The sequence below is a fragment of the Sander lucioperca genome, chromosome 7, assembly GCF_008315115.2.
Source record: "Sander lucioperca isolate FBNREF2018 chromosome 7, SLUC_FBN_1.2, whole genome shotgun sequence".
Lineage (NCBI taxonomy): Eukaryota > Metazoa > Chordata > Actinopteri > Perciformes > Percidae > Sander > Sander lucioperca.
This window is the reverse complement of record NC_050179.1, coordinates 24625817-24635825: the sequence shown is the minus strand read 5'-3', so window position 1 is coordinate 24635825 and position 10009 is coordinate 24625817. Positions and strand designations below refer to the sequence as shown.

The following is a 10009-nucleotide window of genomic DNA, read 5'->3' as shown; positions in this document are numbered from 1 at the left end:
ATTGTTTGAAATTCATGCTGAGCGTCACAAAAAAAAGGGCAAAATCGAATCCATGTACACAAATCAATAGATTATATTTCATCACTGCCATGAGGCTGGGTTGTATATGCACAACACACCCACAGAGGACTGTAGGTTTTTGGTAAGTGATGTCAGAGGTCACCGAGGGTGATGAAGTGGATTATGTGGGTGTTTCAGGGTGAGTGTGTCTCAGAGAGGTGGGAGGGCCAATCTTGTGTGTATAAATACCGAACTGTGATGGAGACAGAGCATGAAAAGAAGAGTGTAAAGACATCACTTGGAGCAACATTTTAAAAGACCTGAATAGGAAGAGGATCTGCAATGGCCAACCACAATGGTACGTGATTTTCTCTATCTATCTATCTATCTATCTATCCACCCATCTGTCTGTCTGTAATGCTTATTGTCTACATCTCTTGCTCCCTTTCTCTCTGCAGTCAATATTACAAACCGTATGGGAGTATGATACGAGTGAAAAATGTGCTGATGCATGAATCAACACTTGGGTGTGATATCACCCATCCTAATTCCTGCAACAAGTCAGCTAGGACAAGGATCAGACTGGCTAAAGGACCCTACATTTTACAATTTAGCACATTGATTATTTGAGCTACATTTATGGCTCAAACTAATTTAGTTTTCTCAGTTTAGCACACATAGCTTGACATTGGGAAATACACGTATTAACTTTCTCGCAGGGAGGTAGATGAGAAGATGATTAATGCCTGAATGGTAAACATGAAGCTACAGCTAGGAGAGTTAGCCTTGCTTAGCATAAAGACCAGAAACAGTGGGAAACAACTACCTTAGCTCTGTCTAAATGTAACAAAACCTGCCTACTAGCACTTCTAAACCTCACTAATTACTGTAACAGGACGTGTCTCATTGGGGTCTGGCAGCGCCATGGTGACGACAAGACTCCAGGAAGTCTCTGCGCTTGGCAAAAGTCACATAAACCCCTAGCCTAGAAATCTAGACGCACCCTAGCAGCAGCTAATTTAATTTGCAGCCAGGGGGGTCTAGGCACTCTCCGTTGGCTTGCGAGCTGGAAAAAACCAAACTCTGGTCAGGCCAATCACATCGTGTATAGAGTCGGTGGGCGGGCTTATGGCTGCTGCTGCTGGGAACAGCGGTCTTCTGGAAGACTTGGAGTTAAGCTTTTCTTTGAGAAAAGAACGAAGAACGGCACTGAAATCATTCTTAAGAAAGGAAGATGTGTTCAGAGTTTTGCCGACCGGATACGGCAAAAGTTTAATCAATCAACTAGCTTCTCTACCTTCTTCGTTGCTCTGCCTGGTTGTAGCGCTATCCTATCACGTGCAGAGGGAATTTGAAAGACAACCGTTTATCCCGCCCCTCCGATTGAGCGTTTTATAAATAAATATGACGTTTTAATCATTAAGTTTTAGAAGTGTTGGTAGGCAAATGTTGTTGCCTTTAGGCAGAGCCAGGCTAGCGGATTCCTCCTCTTTCCATTCTTCCTGTAATGCTAAGCTAAGCTAAGCATCTCGTGGCAGGAGCTTCATACTTACTGTACAGAGTTGTATTGATCTTCTAACTCTAACTTTTGGCAAAAAAGTGTTGTTTCCCAAAATGTCCAACTATTTCTTTAAAGAGAACGTGTACTGAAGATGAAAACTTAGTCATCAAGTTCAACTTGTGGCCACAATGCAACTCTCTGTCAACTGTGAGTAAGGTCACAACTGAGCTGAAACTCTTCCATCACTTCCAATATTTTATTTAGCAACAGGACAGCCAACCACAGACCACAGAATTTATTGCAGACTAATTGAACTTTGTCTCTGTTAGGTTTGATTAAAGATGTGGATCTGCAAAGTCACGAAAACAACTTGGCTCACCACACCAGGGAGATTGATAGGGAGCGCCTGATTGTCCGCAGGGGTCAACCCTTCTCCATAACTTTGCAGTGCTCTAAGTCTCTGCCCCCCAAACACCACCTGGAACTGGTCCTGCACCTTGGTGAGTACAGCCCACAGCCTCACAACAGATACTGTGGCTAAATGCTTACCCAATGTGAACTATTCTCCATTTACAAAGGCATGGCATACCCAGGCAAGAACGAAACAATAAGAAATTCAATATAAAACATAAAAATGTGAACACATCATAACAACTTACTGTAATGCTGCAGTCAATTGGATCCCTATACACTAACAGTTTAGTTTGTCCTGCAGACTGGACTGTACTATTCTCTTCCAAGTATTTCTTGACCTTTAAATAACTAGTAACTTTCACCAGATTTACTACCAATTCATAGCTACAGCAGAACAATGAAGCTAGCAAATACGTGCCAATACATTAGGCAACAAGGCTAGTTAGGATAGCAAGTAAGCTTATACACTCATGCTGAACAAAAAAAATAAAACACACCTTACACATCAAGCTATAACCAACACTTCTATGCAGCCTTTACTTAACGTTAATGTTTAAAAGAATAAAGTTTTATATGATTACAGTTAGCTGCAACTACAGCTGTCTTGGCTCTGCACTACATTCAACCATCATGCTGATTTCAGCAATATTTTGTGATCCTGACTCAGATAAACAGCAAGAAGGTAAATTGATGCCACAGCAATATAAACTTTTGTATGTTCTTCAGGTAAGAGAGACGAGGTGCTGATTAAGGTTCAGAAGGAGCGTGGGGCTGGAGACAAGTGGTGGTTTAACCAGCAGAGAGCGCAAGATGAAATGCTGCTGACTCTGCACAGTCCAGCGGATGCTATCATTGGCCAGTACCGTCTGGCTGTGTTGATGATGTCACCTGATGGACGCATTTTAGAGAAGACCGACAAAATTAAGTTCCACCTGCTCTTTAACCCGTGGTGCAAAGGTAAAACATAAAGCAAAGTGCGCACACACACACACACACACACACAGAGCTATGTGTTTTCTCCAAGAGAAAGGTCAGACTAACTGCATTTATCATTTGTGTCTTGATTCAGCCACAAGAAACAAAAACTAAACGGATGTTGTTTTTATATTTACATTCAGCGGGGGTTTCTATGCTCATCCTGTCAGCTGTTTGGTTCACCCATGGGCAAAGATAAAAACCATATGACAGGAGGATCTCATTACCAGCATCATCAAAACACCAAATTTATGTCATGTTTTTCTAATTGAGGCCGTCTCAATGTCAAAAAAACTAATTTAAAAAGACCTTGTTAATGAATTAATGTTAGTGTTTGTTATTTCATTAACAAGAGGACAGTGTACTCATGGTTGTGTGTGTGTGTGTGCCAGATGATGTAGTGTACCTCCCTGATGAGAGTCTGCTCCAGGAGTATGTTATGAATGAAGATGGAGTCATTTACATGGGGACCTGGGATTACATCAAAAGTAATCCCTGGAATTATGGACAGGTAACTCTCTCACTCACTCTCTCTCTCTCACACACACACACACACACACACACACACACACACACACACACACTTTGTTTCACTACCTTTGTGGGGACCCGTCATTGACATAATGCATTCCCTAGCCCCTTACCCTAACCATCACAACTAAATGCCTAACCTTAACCCTTACCCTCACCCTAACCATAACCTAATTCTAACCCTAATCCTAAAACCAAGTCTTAACCCTCAAACAGCCCTTTAAAGTTGTGGGGTCCAGTATTTTGGGCCCCACAAGGCTGTGCAGACCACACACACACACACACACACACACACACACACACACACACACACACAGGATTGAGTATGTCTGTGTATGACAGGCCAGTAGGTGGCATGTGTGAATTGTCACAGCAGCGTGACAGAGGAGACTCTGGGGATTCGGCTGGATCAGGAAATCTGTTTGTTGGACGGAGATAACTTCTGGACGGGAGGTGTCAGAATGTAACCAAACCACACATACAAGGGCTTGTTCCTTCACAGCTCACTGGGAGGACAGAGAGGAAGAGAAACAGGCAGGCAAACAGATAGATGGCATATAGAGAGACAGCAAGGTGGAGTAACAGACACTCACATACACAGACCGACCAATGGGAAACAAACGTGATTTGAAACCTGTTTTTAAAAAAGGTTCAGAGGCCTCTGCTGCTCAACAACCAACCATATGTTTTCTTTGCTCCTCTCTCATGTTTTCTCTCCCTGTGACTCTCTCTCTCTCAGTTTGAGGACTATGTGATGGACATCTGTTTTGAAGTCCTGGATAACTCCAAGGATGCCCTGAAAAACTCAAAGATGGACGTTGAGCACAGATATGACCCCGTCTATGTCAGCAGGGTGATCACTGCGATGGTGACGATCTCTTCTACTCGCTGCTAAAACAACACTGACAGTTTAACAGCAGTACAATCAAAAATCATCTGCATTTAGCTTTCTCTGTCATGAAAGCTTTCACATTCAATGATGTAAACACCTAGGGTGTTATAGCTACTTCCCAGAAACAGATCAATAGAAGCCCCCCCAGGAAGGAGTTGTCATCATACTAACCTTACTGTTTCATTAACAAATGATTCCTACATACAGTATGACCCTATAGATACTGTATATTGTCAGAAAGATAAACATGAATACAAATCTGTCCTTTTCAAACCTATGCTTCATGTAGTGAAGCACAGCTTTAAAGATCGACATGTTGTCTCCACCCGTTCAGGTGAACTCTAACGGAGACAGGGGTGTGTTGACCGGTCGCTGGGACGACTCGTACTCCGGTGGAGTTCCACCATACAGATGGACCGGCAGCGTGCCGATCCTTCAACAGTGGAGTAAGGCCGGCGCAAGGGCGGTCAAATACGGCCAATGCTGGGTCTTTGCGGCCGTCGCCTGCACAGGTGAGGCTTTAACAGATTTCACTGCTGCATGATTGAATGAAGTGTAATAGTTCTGAAAATGAAGGAAAAGCATGTTTTCCTGAGTAATTGCTAGTAATTGACAGTATAGGACATGTTTTTAAAGGGGACATGCTATGCTCATTTTCAGGTTGATAGTTGTATTTTGGGTTTCTACTAGAATATGTTTACATGGCTTAATGTTAATTTTTCTCATACCATCTGTCTGGAGATACAATATCAATATTGGTACAAAATAACGGCCTCAAACGCATCAAATTCCACCAGACGAGCCCCCACTTGTCACAAACCGGGCCGCACGGCCATGACAAAAAATAAGCACTTAAAGCCAATTAACAAATAATTTATTAGTTTAAATCATAAAGCAAAAATAAACTTTAACAGTGGGATGTGTAATCAATGAGTTTAGTAAGATGAGTGAAAGAATGTTTGTGTAGTGCTGTATGGTGCAGCAAAACAAACCAAAAACCAACCAAGGCCAGGATGATGGTGAGTCCGCAAGGAGGGCGCACAACTGAATCCAAAAGGCCTTTTTAAAAGTTCACTAGCTCATAGAGCACAGGTGTTGCCAGTGAAACAAATGAGCCCAGGATCTTCCACTCTACTAACCCACCCTCTGCCACGCCCAGCTGCAGTACCTGCAAGGAAAGCAGCCACACAAACACACAAAGCCATAACCACTTTGAACTCACACATGCACTGACTTCACAGTCTTACCCCCCCAACCCCTGGACTTTCTTCTACTCACCTACTGTGCAATATTTAATATTTAATACTTTTGATAATATTGATAATACTGTGCAATTTCATTACTGCGCAATATCTGTATACTGTGCAATATCATTACTCCACACTGCATATCACACTGTATATAAAACCATTTTTATTTTTTTATTTTTTATATATGTATATAGCATCTCAGAACTGTGCACCTTACCCCCCCCACCTTCTATTCTATTCTATTCTAAACAAAGAAACAGACAGACATGGCGGAGAGGGTCGTCATACTGTATTCACCCTCTAGTCTGCTCTGATTGGTCAGTCTGCATCTGCGCTTTGGCGTCATTGCAGCCAGGGAATGACTGTGATGGTACTTTATACCTATATAGTATAGTTGTGACTTTACAATCGTCCTAACAGCTCGTTTAAAGGAACAGTTTATCAAAAAAGACATGACAATCTCACTTTTCACCATATGGGACCTTAAAAGGAATACATCTGTGAAAGATGCATATTCACTTTCTTACCAAGAGTTAGATGAGAAGACTGATACCACTATGTACTGTAAATGTGTAGCTGCAGTCAGCAGCTGGCTAACTTAGCTTAGCATAAAGTGAATCCCCAATACACTTTAAAACCTTAGTGTCAACAGACTAAAGCCAATTTGGGGTGCCATATTTAAAAAATAAAATAAAAAAGGAAAGGAAGGAAGAGAAAGTAGGTAGGAACAGAGGAATGAATGGTCCCAGGCTGATGTGTGTTATCTTCACAGCGCTGCGCTGTCTGGGAATCCCAACACGCCACATCACCAACTTCTCTTCAGCCCATGATGTCAATGGAAATCTCTCTATAGACATCCTGCTGAATGAAAGATTGGAGCCCTTAGCCGACGGAAGAAAGAAAGACAGTAGCTGGTAGGAAGGAACACAGATTTTAAACCAGATATAGTAGAAGACATCACATCATCTAATGTAATGAATTATCCCCTCCTCTCCTCTCCTCATGATTTCAGGAACTTCCACTGTTGGGTCGAGTCCTGGATGAAGAGAGATGATCTCCCCAAAGGATATGACGGCTGGCAGGTTTTGGACCCCACCCCTCAAGAACTGAGTGATGGTACATTCCTAATCTTAAACCTAATCTCTGTTGTTCACCTCTCTCTCTCTTTGTGTTTTACAAGACATGTCTCACCTTCTCCACCTTGAAAACTAAAAAATGTACATCCTACATGTGGATTGTTGTGTTTCATCACTATAAACTCAAGACTGTCAGTGCTGGCTTCCTGTGGTATCCTCTTGTAATATTTTAGATTCAAGGCTGGTTGGTGTTTTCTAAAAGCCTGATAATCAAACTGAAATACCATCATTAAAAAAAATCATAGGCTTGCTTCTGCAGCTTGTCACTGCGTCAACTATTTAAAGATGCAGGAAATGGTTTGAAGAAATCCATGACAAAATACACTTTTACTCTTCAGGTGAGTTTTGCTGTGGTCCGTGTCCAGTGACGGCCATCAAGGAGGGAAATCTGGGAGTAAAGTATGATGCTCCGTTTGTATTCGCCGAGGTGAATGCTGACATCATCCACTGGATTGTCCAACGAGATGGCCAACGGAAGAAGGTGAATGAAATTTGTTTTGATCTGTCTTTTATATTTGCTTATATTTGGAGTATTGAAGGTTTGTATCATGTGGACGTGCCGACAGTTTTGTTGTCATTACTTAGAATTCTTCATGGGGGCGACAGAAACTACGCACTATAGCTTTAAAAAGCAACTGCACTTTTTAAGACCAAAGAATTAAAAAAAGACTTAATGATAATGATGATTGATATTATTGTTACAGGTCAGTGTGGACCAGTCGGGTGTGGGGAGGAACATCAGCACCAAAAGTGTTTACGGCGACTACAGAGACGATGTCACTCTACACTACAAATATCCTGAGGGTTAGTAAGAAAGTCGTACAAAGAGGAATTAAAAGAATGGGATCACTGATTGCAGAAATAAACAGCAGCCATAGTGTTAAACACTGATTCAGAAATTTTCGTCCAAAATTTTTCACGCGGTTAAAAATACATACCACCTCAAGTTGTGTCAATCACGTCTACACACTGCCTCTGAAATTTTCGTCTGTCATTAAAAAAAAATCAGATTTGGTTAAATTGTCTGCGTTTTGTCACATTTTTAGGTGTTTTGTGCACGTCCATAGCTGTCAGCCTCTGTTCAGTATCAATTGGTTCGCAGAAATCTTCTTTTTAATATGTGGCTCCAGTATGGCTAGCAAAGCATCAAACTGAGCCACTGACCTGATCCTGAAGTAAACTTTAAATCGCTCGGGATAATCCCTCAGCTCCTCCATAAGGAGGTGGAACTCTCCTTGCTCTCTGCGCAATCTCAGGATTGGATGGACCCAATATTTCCTTATCCTTTTTCTCTTTTTAAGAAGAGAGAGGACAGCAAAATCAATCTCACTACTTGAAGAATCAATTTTGTATTGTTTTGCGGGGAAACAAATCTGTTTCTGGCGTGACAAATTTTACATTTTTATCACGAGCAGTCGAACGACGAACGACGTGCAACCAGTAACCAGTAACGTAGCTCAAGCACGGCGTTCGTCGTTCGACTGGTCGTGACTGCTTTCCCAAGATGGCGCCCACATGTATAGGTGAACGGTACTGTCTTTATAAACTATCTTTTTAATAAACTGTCTGTACACTTACAAAGTTCTCAATGCTTCGGTTTACATGTAGGGACCCTCATTATGCTACCGTGGAAGTGTGGTGCTATTTTGAGCCTTGTTAGTGGTATAGAAATAGCGATTTATTTTTACTTTCCTCGTGCCCCGACGACTAGCATTATAAGCTAATTAGCGGTTTGGGCTAAAACTGGTCACATTCAATTAGCATGAAAACATATCCCAGAGAACGGTCGACTCTCTAATCATGTGTTATTAACCCCTAGGTTCATTTTGCGTCGGATTTCTCCTTTAAAAGAAATCATACAACTGATTGAGCATGTAACTGATGGACGCTCTGAAGCTCCAGCTTTCTGTAACTTCCACTGTTAAACTTGTGTAATGTCTGCTCATAGTCATCTGTTTAGACTCATGGCTAGGGCTAGTTGTCATGGACCAACGTCCTCTTCACAGGCTCCAAGGAGGAGAGAGAGGTGTACAAGAAGGCAGGACGCAAGGTCACAGAGCCGACCAATGGGAGCGCAGAACCAGGACATCTGAAGCTGTCAATCAAGCATGCTAAGCCTGCATTTGGGACAGACTTTGATGTGATTGTTGAGGTATGGAGTGCTTAGACTGTAGCTGAATAAATAGATGGATGAAATGCTAAAATGATTTAATTACATCATACACAGGGAATCTGGGGCTGCATATTCTTCTTGTATTCTGTTTGATTTATGGACATACAGTGAGATACCATCACAGTGGTCAATTCATTCATCCACTCATGAATCCTCTCTGCCTGCAGGTGAAGAATGAAGGAAGCAGAGATGCTCATGCTAAGCTGACCATGCTGGTCATGGCTGTAACTTATCATTCTCTCCACCGGGGGGAGTGCCAGAGACAAACAATCAGTGTGACAGTACCCGCTCACAAAGGTTAGTAAGTAAACACTCAAATAAACACACAATCTATGGTGCGTTCCATTTGTACTCGGAAGTCGGATTTTCCGAGGTCAAAGTCGGACACATTGCCCCCTGACCTCGAATTTTCAATGACAATCCGACTTGTAAACGGAACGCATTTAACTTGGGTGTGACATCATTCCCAGCTTCGGCTTCCGAGTTCTGAGGTAAATGGAACGCACTAAAAGTCTCTGGTGCAGACATAATGTAAAACAACAGCGCTGTGTCTTACCTGCACACTTCATCCCACTCTTATTTTGTAGCAGCACGATGTACCATTTTCCATTTTAATACTGTGTGTGTGCGTGTGTGTTCAGCCCACAAGGAAGTCCTGCGTCTGCACTATGACGACTATGCCAGGTATGTCTCTGAGCATCATCCGATGAGGGTGAAAGCTTTCTTAGAGGCTCCAGGTGAGAACGAACCCATCATGACCGTCGCCAACATCCCACTGAGCATGCCTGAACTCCTTGTACAGGTAGGTACACACTGAGCTCACCCAGAGGTCATAGTTGGACCTTTAAAGGTTTATAATGCTGGTGTAATGTGTGTCTAAAAGAAAGGTAGAGGACTGATTAGAATTAAAATATGAACTATTTGAGCGTGTAGGTCTAGGTTAATCTCAGTTAAATAAGGTTGACGTTGAGCTAGGAGTCTACTGACATCAAGAATTTGATGTTTCATATATGAGATTTAACTGCACGAGAAACATCCCATGCATCATTCTTGGAGGTTGTTATCCCAGTATTTAATGGAAAAAATAAGTTTATGTATAAAACCGCAGGATAATGTATGTACAATCAGCTGGAAGCT

General features: G+C 42.1%; 1 protein-coding gene across 1 annotated transcript in view; it reads left to right on the top strand.

The window, feature by feature from the left end:
• The first annotated feature begins 1689 nt into the window (after positions 1-1689).
• The window catches only part of LOC116053021 (protein-glutamine gamma-glutamyltransferase 2-like), a 9783-nt gene continuing 1463 nt past the window's right edge, over positions 1690-10009 (top strand). The window contains exons 1-13 of the mRNA XM_036003194.1: positions 1690-1708; positions 1831-2001; positions 2642-2872; positions 3283-3401; positions 4161-4289; positions 4648-4825; positions 6336-6477; positions 6576-6679; positions 7038-7180; positions 7404-7503; positions 8706-8851; positions 9040-9169; positions 9514-9674. Of these exons, the coding sequence (XP_035859087.1) occupies positions 1690-1708; positions 1831-2001; positions 2642-2872; positions 3283-3401; positions 4161-4289; positions 4648-4825; positions 6336-6477; positions 6576-6679; positions 7038-7180; positions 7404-7503; positions 8706-8851; positions 9040-9169; positions 9514-9674 (1773 nt within the window). The remainder of the gene's footprint in view (positions 1709-1830; positions 2002-2641; positions 2873-3282; positions 3402-4160; positions 4290-4647; positions 4826-6335; positions 6478-6575; positions 6680-7037; positions 7181-7403; positions 7504-8705; positions 8852-9039; positions 9170-9513; positions 9675-10009) is intronic.